The sequence below is a fragment of the Eubalaena glacialis genome, chromosome 13, assembly GCF_028564815.1.
Source record: "Eubalaena glacialis isolate mEubGla1 chromosome 13, mEubGla1.1.hap2.+ XY, whole genome shotgun sequence".
In the NCBI taxonomy this organism is placed as follows: domain Eukaryota; kingdom Metazoa; phylum Chordata; class Mammalia; order Artiodactyla; family Balaenidae; genus Eubalaena; species Eubalaena glacialis.
Genome location: NC_083728.1, coordinates 65,628,817 through 65,654,813, shown reverse-complemented (window position 1 = coordinate 65,654,813; position 25,997 = coordinate 65,628,817). Strand labels below are relative to the sequence as shown.

Sequence of the window (25,997 nt, the reverse complement as noted above, 5' to 3'; positions counted from 1 at the left end):
CTCCATATCTCCTCCAGGGTGGATTTTCTTCAACATTTAACAAATTGAGATACAATTTTTATAACAAGTTTTACCATTTTTAAGTACAAATCCATGGTTTTAGTAGATTCCAAATGTGCTACAATCACCACAATGAATTTTAGAGTATTTCATTACCTAAAACAAAACCAAACCAAACCCACACCCTAGTCTACCCACTCCCCCTGCTTTTCAAGCTGTAGGCAACTGCTCAACTGCATTGAGCCACAACTAATGAGCCCGCGTGCCACAACTACTGAAGCCTGTGCACCTAGAGCACTGCTCCACAACAAGAGAAGCCACCGCAATGAGAAGCCCGCGCACCACAACGAAGAGTAGCCCCCGCTTGCCGCAACTAGAGAAAGCCCACACGCAGCAACAAAGACCCAACGCAACCAAAAATAAAAAATAAAAAAAAAACAAGCATTAGATGTTTTATACATATATATATGCTATATATATGTATATATACGTACAATGGAATATTAACTCAGCCATAAAAAGAATGAAATATTGCCATTTGCAGCAACATGGATGGGCCACAGGATATTATGCTTAGAGAACTAAGTCAGAGAAAGATAGATACTATATAATATCCATTATATGTGGAACCTAAAAAAATAATACAAATGAATCTATATACAAAACAGAAACAGACAGACACAGAAAACAAACTTATGGTTACCAAAGGAGAGAGGGAGGGAGGGAAGGAACAATTAGGAGTATGGGATCAACAGATACAAACTACTATACCTAAAATAGATAAGCAACAAGGATTTACTATACCTTGTATATAGCACAGGGAATTACCCAATATCTTGTAATAACCTATAGTGGAACATAATCTGCAAAAAACCACTATGCTGTACACCTGAAACTAACACAATACTGTAAATCAACTGTACTTCAACTTTTAAATTTAGTTGAAACTACAGAATGTAAAATATGGGTTTTCTTGTGTAAGAAACACTGACAGAATACCACACCAGAGACTCAGATTTAAGGAAACTGATGGGTGGCGCAGTGGTTAAGAATCCACCTGCCAATGCAGAGGACATGGGTTCAAGCCCTGGTCCGGGAAGATGCCGCATGCCGCGGAGCAATTAAGCCCGTGTGCCACAACTACTGAGCCTGCGCTCTAGAGCCCGTGCTCCGCAAGAAGAGAAGCCACTGCAATGAGAAACCCGCGCACCGCAACGAAGGGTAGTCCCCGCTCGCCGCAACTAGAGAAAGCCCACACGCGGCAACAAAGACCCAACGCAGCCAAAAATAATAAATAAATAAATTTATATACCTAAAAAAAGGAAACTGCTGAAAGGACAAAGTAGAATAAAATATTTGAAGCAAGTGATACTGAGTTACCATAGTAACTCACTTTTTAAAATAACCAAATTTGGTTTAGAAACAATAGTAATGAGACAGTTAAAAAGACAGAATTACAAAATTTGGGGCAGGGGAAAAATGATTATTAGCACACGAAAGAAAAAAAAAAAAGAGCGACCTCTGATTAAGAAAAAAATTAACAAGCATTATTTCTCTCCGATTCTAAGAAAAGGATTAATACCTGGGAGAAATATATGTAATCGTCCCCCTGCCCCCTACTCAAATGCCACCACCTTGACCATGGTATAACAAGTGGACATGAAAGCTCAGTTATTGGTTGATGTGGACTAGTTAGGGCTGACGTAGCCTTGAAGAGCAGTGCAGCCTGACCCAGATGGCCTGGTGTAATCTGAAATGAATTTATCACTGTTTCAGGAGAACATCTAGGGCCAGAGCAGCAGCCAGATGTCTAGAAAGAGAATAGTAAAGGAAACATCCTTTTATTGATCCAGGGTGGTTTCCTGGCCTGTAAGATGCCGCCCTGCATTGCCATAAGATACTGTGGGTCTCATGAGATAACCCACAGGCAGCAAAAGTACTTTGAACCTTATAAAGGCCTGTGCAAACAACAGGTGTCTTACGGAAGAGTAGTGTGGATTCTGTTCTAGCAACCTACAGTGAATGGGTACCGGTGACTTTGGACCATATTTGTTTTTGTTAGTAATATACTATGTAACTCAAATCTACACAAAGAAATCAAGAGAACTAGAAACGGTAAATAAGGTTAATATTTTTTTTAAAACTAGAAATACATTTTTTCTCTTCTAGCTTCTTCCAATAAGATTATATAAAACAATAATGTAACACTATATTATTCAGTTTGTAGTAGATTAAAAAAAGTAATAATAGCATAAGAAAGGGAGGAGGAAACGGAGCTGCATTGGAGCAGTTTCCGTATCTTACTGGAATTAAGTTAGTATAAATCTGAAGTAACTAAAAAAAAAAGTTTTAAATCATTAAAGGAATTAATAATGTTTTAGAAAAGATCCACTTAATACAAAAGAAGGAAGTAAAGAACAAAGAGATGTAGAAACCAAAGAGCAAAATGGCAGGTGAATATGAGCTACCATGTTGGGCCTCCGCGGTTAACACACTTAATGCTCTGGGTCACCTACGAAGGTGACCATTCATAGCACATTTTACATCCCTGGAAAATCTGCACCGGGGTCATGCGGCTGGCTTGCGGCACAGGTAGGGTCTCATCTTCTGTTTTTTTGGGTTTTTTGCGTGGCATCATACTGCCTTAGTTCCCTCCGAGTTTTATCTGCCTGGTTTGTAGTTACTGACAACGGAAGTCGAGTCTAGATCTGTGGCCCCAGCAATTTGGTAATTATGGACATTCTCTTAGCTCCAGGTACACTTGTCTCAGGGAAACAATCCCTTCCTGTCACTCTCAACTCACATTTCATCCTTCTCCGACTTGTTTTTAATCACAAAAACTTATTTAGAGGGACTTACCTGGTGGCGCAGTGGTTAAGACTCCGCCTGCCACTGCAGGGGACAGGGGTTCGAGTCCTGATCCAGGAAGATCCCACATGCCGCAAATCAACTAAGCCCGTGCGCCACAACTATTGAGCCTGCGCTCTAGAGCCTGCAAGCCACAACTACTGAGCCCGTGTACCACAACTACTGAAGCCCGCATGCCCAAATCCCATGCTCTGCAACAAGAAGCCACTGCAATGAGAAGCCCGCGCACCACAACGAAGAGTAGCCCCCACTCGCCAGAACTAGAGAAAGCCCGCGCAGCAACAAAGACTCAACGCGGCCAAAAATAATTAAAAAAAAAAAAAACTTACTTAGTAAGGACCTAACATTTAGAGTCACAGAGGATTTAGAGTCAACAGTGTGTCGCTGGAGCGGCTTGTTAACCAAATTGCCTTTGAGCCTTAATTCCTCACCTACTAGCTTTGTGGCCGCAGTCACGTGGCTTTTCCAAGCCTCGGTTTTCCCACCTGTGAAGTGAGTACAGGCTGTACAGACCCTCCTCCCAGGGGTGTGATGTAGGGACATGGTGCTCAGGCGCACAGCACTTCACTGGTGCAGGAAATGGACACTGGGAGACGACAGTCACTAAAATTTATTGAGTACTCACTATCGGCCCGGCAGTTTCCATCAATGACCTCACTTAATTCTCAAAGCAGGGCTTCCCTGGTGGCGCAGTGGTTATGAATTCGCCTGCCAATGCAGGGGACATGGGTTTGAGCCCTGGTCCAGGAAGATCCCTCATGCCGCGGAGCAACTGAGCCCATGTGCCACAACTACTGAGTCTGCACTCTAGAACCCACGAGCCACAACTACTGAGCCCGTGTGCCACAAGTACTGAAGCCCGCACACCTAGATAGAGCCCGTGCTCCGCAATGAGAATCCACTGCAATAAGACCACGCACTGCAACAAAGAGTAGCCTCCGCTTGCCGCAACTAGAGAAAGCCTGTGCACAGTAACGAAGACCCAACACAGCCACAAATAAATAAAATAAATTTATATAAACAAAATCCTCAAAGCAGCTCTGTGAGGGTGGTACTGATATCACCCCCATTTTACAGATGTGTAAACCGAGGCCGTGACCTCTCCCGCCTCACTCCTGGATCCGCGGGCACGTCTCGCCTCTGTACGTATTTTCCTTTCATTAAGCGGGGACAATAAATGGCACCTACATCCTCCGGAGCCTGTAGTGATATTAGCAGACACGACTGCTGTCACCATCACGGCTCTTTAAACTCAAGCAGCCAAGCGCGGACTCCCTGGAGCCCGGAGCTGTTGAGGTCTGCGCTGGCTGCATGCCGGGATAGGAGTCGCCGGACGCTAGGCGCCGGCGCCTGCGCAGACTCAGTGGACTGGGTACCGTCGCGAGCATGTGGCCACGGCGGCTTCGGCGCATACGTCAGGGACGGGGGCGGGGCCTGTGGGACTACGCCGCGGCTGCCCCGCTGCCAGCGGGGAACGGGTCCGCGCAGACTCCGTAAGCGAGGGGGCGTGGCTCTCTGGGGGCGGGGCTGATGGGCGGTGTCCACGCAGCCTCTCGGGTGGGGGCGGAGCCCCCTGCGCGTGGGCGGGCGCCGCGGCTGTGGCGGGGCTGACGTGGACCGTCCGGGTTAGCTGGCTCGGCGAGTTGCGGGATTGGGGAGCGACGGGCCGGGCCGGGCCTTCGGGCCCTTGGCGGCGGCGGCGGTATAAAGCCGGCGACGGGGAGCATGTAATGTCGGAATGCGGAGGCTGCGGCGGCGGCGGCGGCAGCAGCAGCGACGACGCCGAGGACGAGGGTGGCGGTGGCGGCGGCCCCGCGGGCTCCGGCTCCCTCAGCCCGGCCCCGGCTGCTTCCTCGGAGGGCCGGCTCCGCCGCGGGCTGCGCGGCGCCTCCCTCATGGCGCGCCGGCGGCCCGAGCTGCTCTGCGGGGCCGTGGCGCTCGGCTGCGCGCTGCTCCTCGCACTCAAGTTCACCTGCAGGTGAGGCGGCCCGCACCCCCGGGCCCGGCGCCCCCTCGGCCCGGCGGGCGGCGCGTAGCCGTCTTGGGCCTCGGGGTCGAGGGTCGTAGCGGCCTCCCGGGAAGTCGGGCCTGACTTTGCCTGGAGCGATGGACTTGACCCTCCTCCAGCATGCGGCCATGCCCGCCGCGCTCCCTTCTCTCCGGCCAGCGAGCCATAAGGCGAGGTTTTGGGGTGCTGCCCGGCGCCCCTTCCTCCCATTTTAATACTGAGGAAGGCGGGCCAGGTTTCGAGCTGCTTGTCAGCTGTTGGGGTTTCTTGAGGGTGCACCTGTGACTTCTGCCCAGGCTGCAGGACCCTCATTTATCACCCATTTTATTTCCCTTATGCCTAGGCTAGGCGTAGACAACCTTTAGCGTCCCACATGTTGAGAATTCATGCACTCATCGATATAGCGATTATTATCCGCACCTGCTGTGTGCGGAGCGCTCAGCCAGGTGAGCGATGAAGATAAAAAGTCCCTGTTCTGCATTCCAGGGGGTGGTACAGACAGTAAATAAGAAAACAATATAATTTTAGAGAGCTTCAGTAAGTGCTGTGCGGGGAATAGAAGCGAAGAGGGTGGGGCAGAAAGGCCTTCCTAAGGGAGCTAGATAGGAAACACACCCACGAAGGGGAAGGAGCCAGCATTGGGGAGATCTGGGGGAAGCGTTCAGGGGAGAGAAAGGAGCAAGTGCAAAGGTCCTTTGACCTGAGGCTGGACAAGGCTGGTGTTTTCCTGGAACTGGAAGGAAGGCCTGAGTAGGCTGGAGTGTAGTGAACAGGAAGAGTGAGAGTTAATGTCTCTCTTTGGGAAAGGACACAAATAGAAAATTTACTTTAAATTTCAGGAGTACTTTTGGGCTCCCAAATCCACAGTGTATCTCTTGGGACTCCAATATATAAATCTGTGGTGCCACTGACTGGCATATTGGCCACGAGGAAGATTTCAACTTGGAACATTATTATTGAGTCTGTTAAGGACAATACGTGGCCCCTGTTGTCAAAGAGATGTCAAAGGATTGGGGATTGTAGTGGAAAGAACAAATTATAATAACTATCATTGAGCATTTGCTATGTGCCGGGTGCTATACTACCAGCGGGGTTTCTCAGCCTTGGTACTGTTGATATCTTGGGTCAGATAATCCTTGTGGCGGGCTGTCCTGTACATTATGGGATGTTTAGCGGCATCCCTGGCCTCCACCTACTACATGCCAGTACCTACTACCTGCTCCTACCCCTCCACCCCAGTGTGACAACCACAAGTGTCTCCAGACAGTACCAAATGCCCTCTGGGGAACAGAATCGTCTGTTCGAGAACTACAGATTACATGAATGCATTCATTCACTTAACACATGATCTGAGAGCCTAGTATGGATCACTTAAGTCTCAATCCAGTAAAGTCTGGATATACATACTCTTACCCTTCCAATTTACACACGAAGGAGTGGAGCTTTGGTCGTGATGCAAAACTTGCCCCAAATCACATCCGCCTAATAAGTGGCTGAACTGGAATTTGAATCCTTTATTGTCAGGAATTAGTCTCTTTGCCTTGTTCTTTATCACGTCCTGTACAAGGAAATTAGACAAAGTATTTTACAAGGTAGAATATTGCAAGGTGGTATTTGGATTCAAATTAGGAGGAGAGGTTTTCTCTCCTGCAAAGGTTGGGGGACTTAATTGCATCACTTTGTCCATCTATAGTAATAACCTGCGGTGTTTGCTCTGAGAGAACAGGGCTTAATAGATACGAAAGTGCTTTGAGATTTCAGGAAGGTGGAAGAGTGTAAATCCAATTACTAGAGCAGACTGAGCAAGGTCCCCATGTACTTCAGGCAAGGAGAGTGAACCAGTGAACAGGCTGCTTGCCTGTCCAGCGTCTTTGTGTGCCACTGGCAAATTTCACAGTCTTTTAATAGACTCAGATTGATTTTTTTAGAGTCTCCTTTGATGGAATGGTGTCATGATACTACTTTATCGCTCTACTACTGACTCTAACATTTCTGCCACTCTTTTCCTATTTTACTTTTAAGATCTTTGTGTTAATGAGGACAGAGGCTTAAAGGAGAGTAGAATTTTTTTTTAATTAATTTTTATTAATAGCTCCAGGCCTGAAATAGGTGACAGCCCTCTTCACTGTCTTGTTGCTTAGCTGAGTTCAAATCAGATAGCATTAAGAAAAGGTTGATTTGGGGTTGAAACACTATGAATAATTGTGCATTTCTGGGCACTTAAATCTCTATCCTACCTGCTTTTCTATGCATTGAATCTCCATGACTTCATCCTCACTTTCCTTTTACCCTGATTTGTGCGTGTGTTTTTTTGTGGGGAAAAAAATTGTGTGTGTTTGTCTCTATTATCTCTATATGTATTTTGCTTTGTATATTCATTTTGCTGTATTTCATTTTGTAAGCTCAAAGCCGCTTCAGATCCTTTCGGAGGAAGTGTAGAGTATGAGTCTCATACAAAAATTGGGAGTTGCAACAGGCCTTCCTTGTTTGCAACCAACTCTTGAGTTTTTGGTGCCTGAGATTTACACTTCAAAGCTGCAGGAAATCTTTGATCTAGGTATAGTTTCTCAAAAACGAGAGCGAATTTAGGAGTTAAATGGAAACTCGTGAATGTTGCTGTCAGGGCAGAGGCGTGTGTTTCTCTGCCCTGGTTAATGTTTGCTTTTTGGCGGGCGGTGGGTTTGTCTGGCTCGTTTACTTGAGGAGCTGCTCTGAACATGCAGCGCAACAGTGCTAAGTTGATGATTATTCTCTGTCTGACTGTCACAGACCTACGTTTCCCCTCAGATTGCGTATTTAACTTTTAAGACGAAATTTGAATAGTAGAAAAATAATACCTCCAAAGAGGAGCATTTTGGACTTGCTGAGAAATGTGTCACTTATTTGCTGCAAGACCTCCCTCTCCTCTGCATGACTGTCTTCTTTTTTTTTTTTTCTTGTTGAAAGATATTTATTCAGTGTCATAACTCAGGAATAAGATGCGATCAAGTAGAAGTATCAAACTATGACTTGGCTCATGGTTGCCATTTACTTTTTTTTTTTTTTAATCTCTTTTTTTTTAACATCTTTATTGGAGTATAATTGCTTTATAATGGTGTGTTAGTTTCTGCTTTATAACAAAGTGAATCAGTTATACATATACATATGTTCCCATATCTCTTCCCTCTTGCATCTCCCTCCCTCCCACCCTCCCTATCCCACCCCTCTAGGTGGTCACAAAGCACCGAGCTGATCTCCCTGTGCTATGCGGCTGCTTCCCACTAGCTATCTATTTTACGTTTAGTAGTGTATATATGTCCATGCCACTCTCTCACTTTGTCACAGCTTACCCTTCCCCCTCCCCATATCCTCAAGTCCATTCTCTAGTAGGTCTGTGTCTTTATTCCCGTCTTAATGACTGTCTTCTTGTCACTCAGGTCTTAGCTTAAAAGATACCACCCTGCCCACCACCCCATCGAGGAGCTTCCAGGTCTCCTGTCTCATCACTGTGTTAAATTCTCCGCAGAACATGATCATTTTGTGTGGTTTTATGTTTGTTTACACATTTGGTTGTTTGCCTGTCTCCCTCCCTGAGAAAAGAAGCCCCTTGAGAACATGTGCTCCCTCCTATAGCCTTGGTTCCTGTAGAGCAGTGCCTGAAGCACAGTAGCATTTGCTTACTGAACTTTTTTTTTTTTTTGAATTATTGTGTAAGTGACTGTTTTTCAGATTATGAAGATATTTTACATAGACAGACCTCCCTGATTGCAGAGTTAAAATGTTAGTGTGAGTGCATAAATAGGAGATTTGCATTTAATAGCAACCTTTAACGGCATTACTTTATGATGTTAATAATTTTTGGTTAAAATAGGGAAGCAATATATTTAAAACTGTCTTAACTCAGGAAGCTGACACCTTCTAGATGTAGAGAAGGGGGTGGACTCTTTTCCTCAAACTAAGTGACCCAAGGCTCTTAGAGTAGCTTAGGTCTTGGGTATTTGTGTGATTTCTCTTTTGATCCTAAGTATCTGGCTGGCTGCTGCATATCTCAGAGCTAGCAGCACATTCCTTCCTGTTCCTCCTTCTTTCTACTTTGCTATTTTCTGAGAAACCAGATTATCAAGTCCATTTGCACATGTGTAAAGTTAGAACACAATTAGGTGTTCCTTAGAATCACCCCTAGTAAGGCAAATGGACCTTCTGATGTTTTTTTTAATAAATAAATGTATTTATTTATTTACTTATTTTTGGCTGCGTTGGGTCTGTGTTGCTGCGCGTGGGCTTTCTCTAGTTGTGGCGAGCGGGGGCTACTCTTCTCTGAGGTGCGGTGGCTTCTCTTGTTGTGGAGCACGTGCTCTAGGTGGGCGGGCTTCAGTAGTTGTGGCACGCGGGCTCAGTAGTTGTGGCACGCGGACTCCAGAGCGCAGGCTCAGTAGTTGTGGCACACGGGCTTAGTTGCTCCGTGGCATGTGGGATCTTCCTGGACCAGGGCTCAAACCCATGTCCCCTGCATTGGCAGGCGGATTCTTAACCACTGCACCACCAGGGAAGTCCCTGACATTTTGATTCTTTCAGATTGTTCTTAATAATATCATATACGTCTGTATGGATTTATGTTTAATTTGCTTTCACATAGGTTCAGGTAAGGTGTAGGGCAGGTTTGTTCATTTCACAAATTACTGAACTTCAGAGTACTGGGAACTGCTAAACAGTGAGTATATAACAGTGAAAAAGAGAGCCAGGATCCTTGCCCTCATGGAGTTAATAAACAGGTAAAATAAGTAAGTTACAGATTATGGTGAGGGCTATGAAAGCAACTTCTCAACGGGAAGCTGAGATAAAAAAAATTTGAGAGCCGCCTGCTTCTGATAGACTCATCAGAGCAATCCTCACCAAGGAGGTGACACACCAGCAAAGCTTTTTGCTAATCAACTTCATTGTAGTATAATTTACGTTCAGTAAAATTCACACATTTTACATGTATAGGTCCATGACTTTTGGCAAATGTAACCATCTCCATTCTCTTAGTCAAGATATAGAACATTTCCTTGTCCCCAGAAAATTTCCTCAGTACCCCTCTGCAGTTAGCCTTCCTGCCCCACTCCCAGCTCTAGACAACCACTGATGTGATTTATTTCATTATAGATTGGTTTTGCCTGTTTTGGAATTTCATATAAATGCACTCATATGTATTCTTTAGTGTCTGACTTCTTTCATTCAGTATAATTATTTTGAAACTCATCCAGTTATAGTGTGTATCAGTTCTTTTTTTTTATTGCTGAGTAACATTTAATTGTAAGAATACACCCCAGTTTATTTATCCTTTCTCCTAGTGAGTTACTACAGCTTTTTTATGCTTACTATTTATGTGGTTTATTTTTTCCCATCCTTATGTCTTTATGTTCAAAATGCTTTTAGATGGCCTATGGTTGGGTTTTGCTTCATTATCCAGCCTGGCAATCTCTTCCTCTTAATTGGGTGGTTTAGTCCTTTCATATTTAATGTAATTATTGATATGGTTGGGTTTATGTCTACCTTCTGGCTATTTGTTTTCCATTCGTACCTTCTGGGTTTTGTTCCTTTCTTGGTCCTTTTCTGCTTTCTTTCCCCCCCCCCGCCCTGCACCGTGGGGCTTGCGGGATCTTAGTCCCCCAACCAGGGACTGAACCCAGGCCCTCGGCAGTGAAAGCACAGAGTCCCAACCACTGGACTGCCAGGGAATTACCTCTTTTGGGTTAATTGAATATTTTTTAGGGTTCCATTTTTATTTCCTCTATTGGTTTCTTAGCTAAGCTGCTATAATGGTTTTATACTATTTTAATGCAGATATGTGGACAGCTCAAGGCATTTACTAGGATTCTTTAACTTGGTGGGGTGCAGCTTGAACCGAGACCTTTTTGTCTTGATGGGGAAATAGTGGCAGCTCTGTGACTTCTGACTACTTGTTTAGTTTTATTTTCTTTCTCCTCCTGACCTTCTGGGAATCTCAAATACGTACTTAGGAAACCTGTTTTCCAGTAAAATGGGCTGTTGCTTTGTTATTCATCTTTATTAACCTTTGGATCATGACATATATCTGGAGAAATTACATTATTATTTAATTATTACTTTTGCCTGAGTGCCCTGGATAACTACAGGCCAACTCCAGCCAATAAACTAAACATGAGTTGATTGTAAGCATTTCCCATGCCTATTAGTGGTGCCACATGTGCTCCCTCCCCTTAATTCTGAGTGACTCACTGGTGGCTCTGAAACCCTGGAGATCAGTGGCTTTTGTGGAGAGCAAGGCTGCGGAGAGATGAGGATGGAGTCTTTTGGGTGGGGGAGGAAAGGATCTGGATTATTCAGAGACACCATTCTCAACTCATCCTGGTGGTCTAGTGGTTAGGATTTGGCGCTCTCTCAAAGACACCCTTCTCTTCTGCTCTCCACTGCCCTCTCACCCCATACCTGGGCAGACATTGTTAAGAATCATTTTTGTGGACTTCCCTGGTGGCGCAGTGGTTAAGAATCCGCCTGCCAATGCAGGGGACACTGGTTCAAGCCCTGGTCCGGGAAGATCCCACATGCCGCGGAGCAACTAAGCCCATGTGCCACAACTACTGAGCCCGCAACCCACACTACTGAGCCTGTGTGCCACAACTACTGAAACCCGTGCGCCTAGAGCCCTTGCTCCGCAACAAGAGAAGCCACCGCAATGAGAAGCCCGCGCACCGCAAAGAAGAGTAGCCCTGCTCGCCGCCACTAGAGAAAGCCCGCGCACAACAACGAAGACCCAACACAGCCAAAAATAAATAAATAAATTTTTAAAAAATCGTTTTTGTTATTTATTTATGTTTTAAAATTTTTGGCTGCGTTGGGTCATCGTTGTTGTGTGCGGGCTTTCTCTGGTGGCGGCAAGCGGGGGCTACTCTTCGTTGTGGTGCGCAGGCTTCTCATTGCGGTGGCTTCTCTTGTTGCAGAGCACGGGCTCTAGGCGCGTGAGCTCTAGAGTGCAGTCTGAGTAGTTGTGGTGCACGGGCTTAGTTGCTCCGAGGCATGGTATTATCCCCGTCCAGGGATCAAATGCGTGTCCCCTGCACTGGCAGGCGGATTCTTAACCACCGCGCCACTGGGGAAGTCCAAGAATCATTTTAACATGTTATTCATGTCTTGCATTCTCTCAGCCAAATGTTGCCTTAACTTAGCACAAAATATTACTTTTATACTCCAGGACAGTGTTTTGGGAACTCCATTTTCTTTTTCAAAAGAAGGCTTTTCTTTTAAGCTTCATTCTTCTTCCACACAGAGCTGTTGTTAGAAGAAGATAAACAATCTTGTTTGTGTTTGCTCTTTTTCTAGTCGAGCGAAAGATGTGATAATTCCAGCAAAGCCACCTGTCAGCTTTTTCTCCTCGAGGTCTCCGGTTCTTGACCTCTTCCAGGGGCAGCTGGACTACGCAGAGCACATTCGCCAGGATTCGGAGGTGGTGCTCCTGTTCTTCTACGCTCCGTGGTGTGGGCAGTCCATCGCCGCCAGGGCAGAAATTGAACAAGTAGCGAGTCAGCTTTCAGACCAGGTAATGCTGACCTTCAGCCTGAGAATCAAATGACCGTCAGTTCCTGTGCAGGGCTGGTTATCCCCATAGAGACACCTTACCCAGATGGCTGATTTTGCCAGGGTGAAGGCCAGGAGCCTTACTTTGTAAATTGTAAAGCCTTCTATAAAGAAATAGAATTTCTGATTGTGATGGTCATAGTTGGTCAGAGGCAGGAGAGGGAGGAGATTCTGCAGTTCCTTGTGATGCAGGCCAGTGCTTATCTCAGGGTGCCATGCTGTTTGGCTTCGGTGGGAAGACTGAAAATCCTCATTGAATATACATTTGATATTTGCTGATTAGTTATTTTATGTAAGAGAAATTTATGTATCATGAGTACAGTGTAACTAGGCAGACCTTTTAAATCCCGGGACCAGAACTATGTTCAACAAATATTTAATGAATGCCACCTTTGTGTTAGATAAGAGGGATATATAGGCAATTGATATATATGCCTTCTGTCTGGCAGTGGTTTTAAATCCAGTGGATCCCCGTTGTCCTTATGTATGTATTTTATGATGTCCCTTTTTCTGTCCTTAAAAGGAATTCATAGATGATAAAACTTCCCTATACATATAGTTTCAAAATAGCCAATCTAATGTGCTAATTGAAACATAAAGATCGGCGGAAAAAGAAAAGTGGTGTATAATTAGATCACATGTTGTTTCAGTATGTAAGTGCTGTACCTTTATGTAGAACCACTGTGAATGGGACAGTTACAAATGCAGGCCCATAAAAGTAGGATGTGTTGACAACTTAGGTGCCATGAGGGCATTGCTCTCAGTGATTTGATTTTTCTAAATGGTGAACAGCTCTTGGTAAAGTTCTGAACCAAAGTACTTTCTGCCTTCAATTAAAAAGAAGTTGCCTTCCAAGAAATTCAGTGAACACAAAAGCCATGCTTTGGATTCACATATAAAATGGAGTTAGGTTCTGAGCTTGAATAATAACAAACAGGTTTCCTTCAACATTAGTATTTGGCAGGACATTTAAAACTGCTCTGGGTGATGCGGATGACTATTCCCTGTGCAGAGCACTTTTGAACATTGCAGGGTATGTACCACAGCCTCTGCCCACTACATGCCCTATCGCTCCTCCCAGTCATTGCAACCAGCAGAAAAGCGTCCCACAGGTTCTAAGAGGCTGCTGCTGACACCCACTGATCTGGGGTAACTTGTGGTGCAGCTGAGTTCCAGAAGTTCATTTGGAACTCTCAGTTGGTTTTTCTTAGAAACAATGTTATAAAAGGTGGCTAGGCTTCCTGCCCAGCCTGGCAAAGCCTTTTTAACTGTTTTATATCCCTGAATGTGTAGTACCAAGTAGTATTTAAATAGAACTCTTCATTCCCTATAACGTTGATTCTGAGGGGGTTGTGATTTTGTGTTCCAGCTTTGGACCCATGGAATTGATCTATTCCTTGTCTTCCCTTTACCCCCCTCTCTCACCCCCCTTAAAAATGGCTGATAGTAACCAATCCGGCACTTGCAGGGAGGAAAGGACTCTAAGGGAGCACTGGGAGGCAAGCTTAAAGGAAATCACCACTTTGTCAGTCATTCCCCAAGTTTTCTGAATTTAGAGAACTTGTGGGGAAAAAGGGGAGAATCTGTTGTATTTTAGGGTAAGTGTCAATTACTTGTTATCTTACTGTCAGCCTAGGGAATATGTCCTTCAGAGTGACTATAGGGATGGTGTGCTGGTGTGCAGGCCCATGCTGTTCCTCAGGACAGCCCTGCAAGCTGATGCTGGTAGCCTTGTTCCTCTGAAGCAGGACCTCAGGTTTAGAGGGCAGAGAGGTTTGTTAAAGGTCACGGGACAAGTGGTAGAGGTTACAGTGCCGTCCACAACTGATGGGCTCTGCTTTTTTCAAAAAATTTTTTCAGCTTCTTCTAAATTGAGGGCTTATTGTTCTATGTTCTCAATAGGGAAAAGGACTGGGTTTATTTTTGGAAACAGGCAAAAATTTTTTGTGCCACATTACTTAATAAAATTAGCATACACGGTAGATTGTGCCCTATTTTTGAGATGTCAACCTTAGTAAAGATATTGTTGCTCTTTCTAATAGATAGACTATAAAAGGAGCTCTTGAGAGTTTCCACTAAGTTTTGAGCAACATTGCTATCTAAATATAAGGTATCTGAAAGTGACTTTTAATTTGTAGTCTTCATATGTTTTCAATATTTTATTATAAAAATTTTAAAATACATAGCAAAGGTGACATATACCTGCCACTTAAATTCTATCACCATTTTATTACACTTGTTTTATCATGTGTTTATTCATCTTACCATCCCTCTAATCAGTGGTTCTCCACTAGAGGCAGTTTTGTCTCTCAGAGGACCTTTGGGACTGTGGAGAGGTCTTTGGTTGTCACCACTTGAGGGGGATGCTACTGGCATCTAATGGGTAGAAGCCAGGGATCCTACACCATGCTGCATCCAGTGTGTGGGACAGCCTCCCCTCCCCCCACCCCCAACAAAAACAACATCACATCAGCAAAAAACCCTGTAACAATTCAAGCCCAAAATGTCAGTAGTAGCAAAGGTGAGACACTCTGCTACAATCTAACTGTTAATCCATCTTATTCTGGGTACATTTCAAAGTAAATTGTGGACATTGGGATACTCCTCCTTAAATACTTTAGCATTTACCTATAAATACATACTTAATCCATATTTTGCTATCTAATGGTACATTTTAGAGCATAGCTCTAGTCATCTATTATCTTTATTCGTTTTTAATATAGTTATTAAAAATGGTCCTTTGAAATTTGTGATATTTCATCTGTAGGTAAGATTTTTTTCCTTCTCAGATGCTCAGTTTGACTAACAAAAGACACATCCTACTACTGAGTTTTAGTGTAATCATGCTTAGAAAAAGTTTGTTGGTGTCATTCACTTCTGAATTTGAAGCAAATCATTCTCCTCTTGGGCCAGACTCCAAAATATTCAGAGTCCTAGCTGGACACTGTGGACAGGTGTCTTTCTTTGTCCTTGTCGTGGTAAATGATGACATTCTTTGAACACTCAAAACAATTTTTTTAATACTTTCTGTTTCAGAGAGGAATTGTTCCATTTCTATAATTTTATCTTTTAAATCTTGGCAATTTTTCAGTTGCTATTTATAGTCATTTGAAACCTTCTTTGGCTTGCAGGTGTTGTTTGTCGCAGTTAACTGTTGGTGGAATCAGGGGAAATGCAGAAAACAGAAACACTTCTTTTATTTTCCTGTAATATATCTGTATCATCGGAGGTAAGAACTTTCAAGTAGCATTTCTAATTCCAATTAAGTTTATCAGTTTCAAAGTGAATTTTGTTATATTCACTGTAGAGAATTGAGAAAATACAGATAAGCAAAAATAAGTAAATAAAAGGATCTATGATTTTATTAGCCATTCATAATCACTGTGTGTTTTGATTTGTATCCTCCTGTGACTATACATATCCACCCCCCCTTTTTAAATTAAAAAATGGGATCATGTAGTAATACTGTCTCTTCAACTGCTTTTTCTTTCTTTTGTGAACACTTTTTCATGTCATTACATATTCGATAGCATTGTTTTTATTATACCAGTTACTCCATTGTGTGGCTGAACATTTCAAACGTTCGAAAAGTATTTTATGGTATAAAAATATACAGAAGTCCTTATCCCATTACCTGGCAGCATAGCATAGTCAGGAGGGTATCTAACATCTTTTCAAATTGGGAAGAAAAAGACTACAAGTCCGCAATCCTATAATCTATCATTCTGAAATCCAGAGAGCTTTTAAAACCTGAAAGACTTCCATGAACTTTGTCCCCAAATGCATTCATCTGGCCTGAAGTACCAAGAGGCCACCTATAGTCTTTATACCACATCAGGTGCCACTGTACTCGTTTTGCTGCAGAAATACTGGTGTTTGATTTTGGAGAACTGCCCAGACCTTGCTGTGGGTGTTAAGTTATGTCTAAAATCTGACTTGAAGGATTTTGGAGACAGGAGATGGGATTCTGGACTCTGTGTAGTGTAATTGGCTTGAAGTTTGTTACTGTTTGTAATTGGTTGGAAGTTTGTTACTGTTTGTAATTGGTTGGAAGTTTGTTACTGTAAAATGGTTTAAGAAGAGTTCACCAGTAAGAGCTTTACTTTTTTAGGCTTTATTTCCTCCCTCTAAAATTCCTGGGCCTTAATCAATGGGGATTTATTACAAACATCACCAGACCATCATTTGTGGATTATCTGTCATCTTTCAGCTCACTCCCATGTCTCTAACATAAACTTTGTGTGGAACAGAGTGTTGTTTCTCAGGAGCTATTAAATAGTATTTGGGCAAAAACATGCTTTCCTACCCTATCTCCACCCTCAAATTTTCCTCTGGGTATAAGAACAGTTTCTCAGAATGACTTTCTGATGGTTACTTTTTTTCTTTTTCCTTGAAGGTAAGTATAAGGTGTTACACTTGAAGGATCTCAAAGTCAGTGCTGTGTAATGGGCGATAAGCTTTCCCTGGAGAGATCCCTGCATTTCTTTTTTTCGAAATAGGAAATAGGGCACAGATGGCTAGCAGGGAGTGTAGGTCGTGCAACTGTATGTAACCAAGCCAGCTGCCCAGAGGTAGACTTAATTTAATGTGACATTAAAATCACAAGAGTTCCCTTGAATTGAGTACAAATGTCATTTTGGGATACGTGGGTGTGTAACATTGTCTTACACTATTTGTTTTCTTAGTTTTATGGAAAGATTGGAAGGACACGAAAGGAACTTTAGAAATACTTAGTCCAACCCTCTCATTTTACACATGAGGAATTTGAGGCTGGTACTTGCCTTGAAGTGCTTGCCCCTCATCTTTGCCTGTTAAACTTTTACAACTTTTACTTGTTTAAGTCAGTTCAGACCCGTTAATACCCGTTTCAACATCTACCATTCCCGATGTTCCAAAAATAGAAGAAAGTGCTAAGGCATAGAGATACCCAAAAGGTAGCCTTTTCATATTCTATTTAAGAATCTTCAAGTCCTCTATTTTATACATACACATATGAATGAATGTGTTCCTTCAACTAAACTCTCTTGTGAGCATTTGGTAGTCTTGAGGTTCTTTTGGCTAATGGTGGTTGCAAATATGGCCCTTGAGTCTCATCACTGGACAGACCACTGCTGTTTGTGTAATGGCTTAACTATTAGTAGCTGCTTACAGAAATTAACAGGCTTTTCTGTTTTGTGAAAGTAGATTCCATTTTTTGGCTTGTATTGATGCCAGTTACAAAGGCAGTTTATAAAAGGCTCTGAAGCAGGGAGTAGTTTTCTCAAAACACTCTGTGCAAAGTTCAGCTTGTCCTAAGGCAATGGCTATAGTGTGTTGGCAAAACGTGCCCTACATCCTGCATCCTGGGATCGTCTCATTACGAGTCACTGGGACCCTTGTAACATGGTACCAGGGAACCTCAGCAGAGCCTGTTTGCTTGAGTAACGAGGTTTCCAGATCACTTGCCTCCTTTTTGCTCAACAAAATAAGTTATCAGATGATTTTTTTTATTTCTTCCTTTAAATTAAAAATTGGTGGTGGTTGATGGGGTTGGTGGTGGTAGTAATTTTAAAACTTGAATTAGTTAACAAATGAGTTGTAGTATGTCTTGAATTGACAGAATTGTTCACCCAGTCTCTCAGCTGTGCATGTAGAATGCTATTTTTACTTTTTTCATGCTAATATTCCTCTGTATGGTATCATATTCTGCAGTGCACACCGAAGAATTGTGTTTATCTCATCACATTATATGTGTGTGTTAATTTCTGTAACCATATATTATAGTTATGTGATCACCATTTATACATTTCTTTACTGTGCTCTATTGTTGCTATTAACGGTAAGCTTAATGTCAATTTCTATTTAGAGAGAAGAATGGTTATGGAATTGGTGAATTTCACCATACTCCCTCACCCCCACCACATACCATCCAATTATATTTGAGCAATGTCTCTTTTGTGCAAGATTGAAGAAAGCCATGTGAGGATTCTGATTAGCTTAGGAGGATAACTGAATGTTGGAAGCATTGCTTAGCAATACTAAATCAAATTCCTGTGCATTCCCAAGCACAACTGGAGGGGAAAATAAGATCGTTTGTATAGGTCCCTGATTTCATACCTTCATATAATTTTTTGTTGCTGTAATAAAGCTTTAAATAGGTTTAAGTTTCATTTAGTGATCCTTTGTGTAAGTGCATCTAAAAATATTTAATAACTACTTTTTAGTAGGCCAAGGACCAACTGCTCAACTTGTTCCTTATTTTGGAGTTACTTGGAAAGTCTGCCCCTACCTCCCCCCCACCCCCAATTGAATTGTGTAGTTAAGATCCTGGAATCCTTTGGCATTTGGTCAGTTTCCAGGGTTGCCTGTCTGTTTTGTTTTGTTTTTTAAAGAAATATTGTGAGAATTAATTTTTTTCAGAGACTAGAATGAATGTTCTTTGCTCTGAAATTCAGTTTGCAGAATTACGCTCATATAAAAAAGTAACGGCCACTTGTACCCCCCCCTTACATAAAATGCTTGTTCTTAATTGGCCCTCCAGTTACCTCCTGAGACAAGGAAGGCTACTTACATATGAAACAGTTGGGATCCTAAAGCAAGACTTTTTCATTTTGTGATGTTGATGATTTCAGGTATATATTACAGATTTAATGCATGGTGTATTATTTTTAATTTTTATTTTTTTTGGCACTAGTTTTGGACCAATCGAATACAAAGGCCCCATGAGTGCTGTTTACATTGAGAAGTTTGTCCGCCGGGTGATGAAACCACTTCTCTACATCCCATCTCAATCAGAATTACTAGATTTTCTCTCAAACTATGAGGTACCTATCTTTCCTATCTTCTCCCATTCCCCCAGGCTTCACTGGGTTGCATTAGATTGTTTATATTTAGAAGAATCTTTATACCTCCTGATTTGTAGCAATTAAAAGATCACATTAGAGATAAGCCCCAATTAAATGCTTTTTGAGATACTTGATTATAGGGATAGTTTGGCCAAGTGAGTTTTTAGAGAGTAAAATACTTGCAAAACCTTGTCTATTTTTTATTCAGGAATTTTTAACAAACTTTCAGTTTGTCTCACAATTAAGTTAGAGTATGTAAAAATTAACTTATAGTTTGTATGTAGCTACAGATTTCTAAAAATTTTATTTGTTGCTTACAGCATTTGACTCTGAGATCTCTGGTTTTTCTTGTCAGTTGTAGTTTAGCTTTAAAAAAGCAAAACAAAACTAGGAATATGTTCCTTTCTGTTTTATTAAGTGCATAACAATTTCAAGGTTCATTAATAGAAAGTTTCCTAACATGGCTTCTCTACTGCTTTGCCATTGCCAGTCAACCCCTGATGGATTATTTTGGTAGGATCCTCATTGCGTGTTCAGGACAGCTTATTGAGAGGCCAGTATAAAGCTTAAAACAATCTCAGTAAATTACAAAAATAGTTCCACAAAGAAATTCATTGGATCAAGTGTAAAATCATACTGGGGCACAAGTAAAAATGATACTTAGCTACAACAAAATCAAGACCATAAGTACCTGACAGAGATAAAAACCATATGAATCCACACCTCAGTAATTCAGAATTTAGCAATTGTCACTCGGTTGAAGTTTACCTTTTGCACTATGTATATTTTACGTAGATAGGATGTGAATTTCTTTCCCTAGAACGTCATTTACAGCTTTTTTCAATTATGTTAGGAACACTTTGTGTTAACTATTAGCAGGTTCTCTAAGCAGCAGTGTTACTATCTAGTTATTCTGCTTGTAGTTCTCAGATGTGCATTAGGGTGAATGCTTCCTGACTCTCATGTGGATAAAGGGTGGGTTTCCGTGCCCCTCATGGGCTTGCTCCCGTTTTGCCTGGGAGGCTGGTGGGCAGGAGCTATAGTAGGAGGCAGGGCGCCTGGGCCTAGTCCCTTTGGCAGCACTAACTGGGTCTGTGACTTGGGGCAGGTCACTCATCTGTCAGGCGTCAGGGCCCGGGAACAGGGTTTTCTTGAGACTCCTTTTAACTTTTAGGTGCAATGATTGCGTGATGTGGGTTTTCACATAGATTTGCACTAGTTGACAAGCAGTCACTGGAGGTGGTCCAGCAAAATGGTGAAGAATCAGGACTTGGACAGACTTGAATCCAAACTCATCTCCACCTTATTAGCTGTGTGGCCTCCGGCTAGTATTATACTTAACCTCTTTATGTCTCCATTTCCTCATCTGTAAAACAGGGGTTAGATGAGATTAAAAAAAAAAAGAAAATGCCTGCTAGGATGTAGTCCTAATAAATGAAAATTTATCAGTGAAAATGACGTTGTGGAAAAATCCTGGATGTTTAGCACTACTGAGAGAGCTCAAAATGTGCACAACACCTGCCGGAATTCCCAACTTATATTGATATAAACACCTTTTGTTTGTTTTGTACTTAAGATGATAAAAAATGACCTGTAAGGGCCAAGAGTTCTTCCTTCAGCTTAGCTTCTGTTGGGACTTTTATAGAACACCATGCCCAGATTGGTACCCTCTGTTTTTTTCTTTAAATTTTCAGTCAGTGTCTTCTAAAAAATAAAGAAATGGGAGAAGAGCTATGGAGCATCGAATAGCATACAGCATGTACTTAACCTGCACCAAAAGAGTGTGGAAAAAATTGAGATTGTTTAGCCTTAAAAGAGCACAGAGAGGTGGCTTTATTAGTATATCCAGCTCTGTCAGAGATTTGTATCCAGAGAGTTCTGAGCCAGTTCTTAGCAGAGGTCATGTGATAAGACGGACTCAGCTAGCACTCTGGACGCCTGGGTTTTAGCCCTGACAGAAATCTGTGATTTCTGCATTTTATGCAGATTTCTCATCTCTGAAATAAGGGAGTTGGCTCAGATAATCCCTCCTGACTGTTGGCTTTGGTGAAGTTTAGAGGCTGGAAAGAGGCAGACAGAAGAAGGTTCATCATTTGTGGTTGGGAAAGTATTTTTGACACAATGCCTTTGAGCATCTGTGTCAGAGATCTTTCTACTCCTTTTTTATTTATTGCCTCTAAGATGTTTGTAGTGTCTTTGTAGTTGGATCTGCAGGGGAGACAAGCGCATGGTTATGACTGAGCAGCCAGGATGATTCCTGACCTTGAGCCTCTGCATTCTTTGTACCTGCTTTCCAGCAGCACTTTCAGAGATTATGCTCCAAGTCTGACATTGAGTCCACACGACATTACTCAGGGTTGTTTTTTGGCAGCCCACTTAATTAGAAGATGTACAGCAATGATGAGACTGCCTTTAAGATGAGACCCAAGAGAGTGCTGCCAAGCTGGGAGGCTGTATAGCTTCTATCAGCCTTTTAAGTGCCTCCCGAAAGCTGTAGATGGCCTTTATCGTGTTAGAATCATCTTTGCTGTGCTTATTTTCACGGAGATGAAATTGTTGGGTTGGCAAGAGGCAGTATTTGATTAATTGTGAAAGAACTCGGGAGTCAAGCCCAGCATGGTTTCAAATTGTGAAGCCATTTATCTTGTGAAACATACCAAATACTGCCTAGAAAGAAGTGATATCAATTTCATTTACTCTCTGTAAGATAACATAAAGACAAAATTCCAGATCCAGAAGTGAAACCACTGTCATGGTTTTTGATAGTTGAATAAATAGGAAAGATAAAGGAATTTTGGGAGGCCCCACTCTGGAGCATAATATACTTTTAGACATTCCTCTAAGTTAAGGTTTCTCAACCTCAGCATTATTGACATTGGGAATCAGATAATTCTGTGTTGTCGGGGGCTGTCCTGTGCTTTGCAGGATGTTTAACAGCATCCTTGGCCTCCACCTACTAGTTACCAGTAGCACCCCCCTCTTACTTGTGACAACCAAAAATATCCAGGCATTGTCAAATGTCCCTTAGGGGGGCAAAATCACCTCAGTTGAGAGCCACTGCTCTCAATTATTGTTTCCCCAAATAAGGCCTTAAGGATGCCCGACAGGTCTTAGTATGAACACGTTTTTTCATGTAGCACACAGAATGCCACAATCTAATTGTTGCAAGTTTATCTGCTTATAACAGTATCAGTAGAAAGAAGATGAAAATTAAGCAGTGCCTTAACTAGAAAATTCTGGAGTGTTACCTGTGGGGAGCTAGAGCCAGGAGTGAGTTATGTTGTCATCAATAGATGTCCCTGATATTCAACTTTCTACTCAAATTGTCTGTACCACAATCCCCCCCCTAAAAAGTATGCATCCTAAATGTGTTAAGGGTATTGATGATTTAAAGAAGTCTTAGTATGAAAGATACTTGTTTTGATCAAGAACCTTGTCTCCTAATTTATATTTTTTATATAGATTTCAATATCAAATGTGTTTAAATTTAGGTATACCAAAATTGGGCCAAAATAATTATTTAATGTTTCTGTGGCACTTCTAAGGTTTGTTAGGATGGCTTTGTTTTTTTGCTTCTGTCTCTAGATGTGTTTGTGACGTCTTATAGGAGTGCATTTGATAATTTCCCCCTCATTTTAAAAAAACGCATTGATTACTCATAAGTTTGTCTCTAATACAGATATTTGTGAACAGTTTGGATCATCATAAGATTGTGTAGTTAGGGTTTATTACTTGGGAAGTGATGATACCCTGAAATTAACAACTTTCTATATTGACATAAACTTTTATTATACATATACTGAACTCTATTCACATATGCTTCTATTGCTATTATAAAGAGGAATGCTCTAATTCTAAATTGGTTTGAATTTTTATAAGTCCTACAGATGAATCAATCCTTTTAAAAGCCTGTTTCAGATGATTTGATAATGAATTAACTAGAAGAGTAGAAGTTTTTAACCAATGGAAAATGTTTTATTTGACTTAGATATCTCAAACCTACCCAAATCAGATTGTGCATCATTCTCCATACTTTTATGTTTATAAGATATGACACTGAAACCAGATGCAATTTTTTTTTTTTTTAATTTATTTGGCTGCATCGGGTCTTAGTTGCGGCACGTGGGATCTTCCTTGCGGCATGCGGGATCTTTCATTGCGGCGCGCGGGCTCTTTGTTGTGGTGCACGGGTTTCTCTCTAGTTGTGGCGCGGGGGCTCTAGAGTGAGCGGGCTCAGTAGTTCTGGTGCACAGGCTCTCTAGTTGTGGCACACAGGCTTAGTTGCCCCGCAGCAGGTGGGATCTTAGTTCCCCCAGATGTAATTTTTAGGAAAACAATTTTGCCTTTAGTTTACTGAACATTGTAGAAAGACATTAAAAGAGTGACTGTTACAAATACTTGACTCTGTAGATTCCAAAATACTTTAGACATTATTAGCAAACAAAAAATGAGTAGACTATGCATTGGTAAGTGCCCTTCAGTTTTCAAGTGCTTTTACTTCTAATCTTCCCAACAGCCATGTGAGATAGATGGAAATTGTAGATCCTTTCAACAGATTAAGAAGATAAGGTACAGACTGGGTGTGATGTACCCCTAAGTGGAGACTGGACTGTAGCCTAGGTCTTCTGGCTCCCAAAGTTCTTCCTTGTACACAAAGGAATGTTTAAGGTCTCTGACTTGAAACTTCACTATGTATCTAGAGGTTAAAACTTTGAATATTTAATTATTTAATGTCATTTTTGAATCTTCCTTTTTCATGAAAGAAAAATTTTGAAAGTCAGCTTCTTAATTTGACTGTAACTTTTTTCCTTCATCTTTAGGAATGGTTCTAAGAATAATTAGTGATAAAGGATGGGCCGTGGCTATTGACTTACTGTTAAAACAGTAGAGTTTTACCATTTACTGTTATTAATTGGGTCATTAGCATTTATTCTGCAGAACTGGGAGTGTTCTATGTATGATAATCACAGTATTGAGGCTGGGTAGAGTCCAGAATTTTCTTCCCAGATATGCACTAAAATCATACCTGCCTTACAAATAATGAATGTAGCTAAAACTAAGTGGACTTTCTGGTGGACACCACAGAGGGAGATCAGGAACTTTAAATTTATTTATTTACTTATGGCTGTGTTGGGTCTTCGTTTCTGTGCGAGGGCCCTCTCCAGTTGCGGCAAGCGGGGGCCACTCTTCATCGCGGTGCGCGGGCCTCCCACTGTCGCGGCCTCTCTCGTTGCGGAGCACAGGCTCCAGACGCGCAGGCTCAGCAATTGTGGCTCATGGGCCCAGCCGCTCCGCGGCATGTGGGATCCTCCCAGACCAGGACCCGAACCCGTGTCCCCTGCACTGGCAGGCAGACTCTCAACCACTGCGCCACCAGGGAAGCCCCAGGAACTTTAAGTCATATTGTTGCAAACCATGTTAAGAAATTCTGCTTTCTTCATTTACTCCAGTTGTAGAATTCCTCTTCCTTGAAAGTTCTTCCTGCATATTTAAGATACAGACAGGACAATTTAATTTATTACTTGTGGACAACATAGGCAGACATAACCCAGTGTCATTTTTATTTTGGATAGACATTAAGTTGATTGGAAAGGGAATAGGACTAAATATGGTAATGTCACTTTCACAGTCACAGTTTTAGGGCTCATTTGTCAGTATTTTTTAGACATATTTGTCTTAAGTATCGGTAGCTTCTACATCAATAATGCTTTCTTTTTTATATTTTAAAGAATGTGACAGAATTATCTGATTTGTACTTTATAATCTACCCACCAAATGCCAACAGTATTATTTAGAACTCTTATATCTGTAGCCAAAATATTTTTGAAATCTTTTCATGAATTTCTATAATTTATCTATTTAAGAGCAGTGATTTAGCACACATCCATTCATTTGTTCTTGGCAGTTTTGGTAAACCAAGTTGTTTTAAGTGAGATAGGAGAAGGCTTGGGAATTGTTTGGAGGGAGAAGCAGGGCATTGGGTAAATTGCCAGGTGACAGAAACCTGAGCACTTTGGAGAAAAACCTAGTAGACTGCCTGGTACCTGCTGTTATCTTGTTGTTTGTTAGTAAAAGGGTTGTTTGTACCCTGGATGTTGCACACATAACTTGATACTGTTTCTGTTAATTCATAGTTCTATACGACTGTGAATTAAGTAGCTTTAAATTTTCTAAGTGTGAGTTAACATTAATGCAGAAATATTTCAATTGCCATTGAGGAAAAAACACACCGAGGTAACTATTCTCTTGGCCACTAGAGGGCATGTACACCATCTGCTGAAATTTATGCCATACTGCAAATGGTACTCACTTAGGAAAATAAATGTTTTATGCCAATGAGGATGTGCTAGCCGCCTATAAATAGCCTATTTCCAGGCTCCTCATTATAGCAGGTACTGAATATACTGTACATCATTAAATGGAGTTGAAACACACAAACTGGGTCAAGTTATAATCTGGTACTCATGTTTTGTTCTTCACTAAATTGTGAACTCGGTGAGGAGGAGCTTTGTCTTATTTATCTTTTTATCCCCATTCAGTCTTTAACAAATGTTTATTTTGTGCCTGCTTTGTGCCAGGCACTGTCTGAGCTGCTAATGTAGTAATGAACAAGAGAGAGCTTGTGTTTCATGGAGTTAAAATATGGAGATAGGGGACTTTCCTGGCAGTCCAGCGGTTAAGACTCCGCGCTTCCAATGCAGGGGGCGCAGGCTTGATCCCGG

General features: G+C 42.0%; 1 protein-coding gene across 3 annotated transcripts in view; it reads left to right on the top strand.

The window, feature by feature from the left end:
* Window positions 1-4,463: 4,463 nt before the first annotated feature.
* The window catches only part of TXNDC11 (thioredoxin domain containing 11), a 64,375-nt gene continuing 42,841 nt past the window's right edge, over window positions 4,464-25,997 (top strand). The window contains exons 1-4 of one of the 3 annotated variants that reach the window (XM_061208361.1): window positions 4,464-4,846; window positions 12,197-12,413; window positions 15,583-15,680; window positions 19,125-19,254. In XM_061208361.1, the coding sequence (XP_061064344.1) occupies window positions 4,599-4,846; window positions 12,197-12,413; window positions 15,583-15,680; window positions 19,125-19,254 (693 nt within the window). In that variant the 5' untranslated portion in view covers window positions 4,464-4,598. Of the gene's footprint in view, window positions 4,847-12,196; window positions 12,414-15,582; window positions 15,681-19,124; window positions 19,255-25,997 lie in introns of those variants that run through there. The other 2 variants (XM_061208362.1, XM_061208363.1) reach the window with 2 other exon arrangements.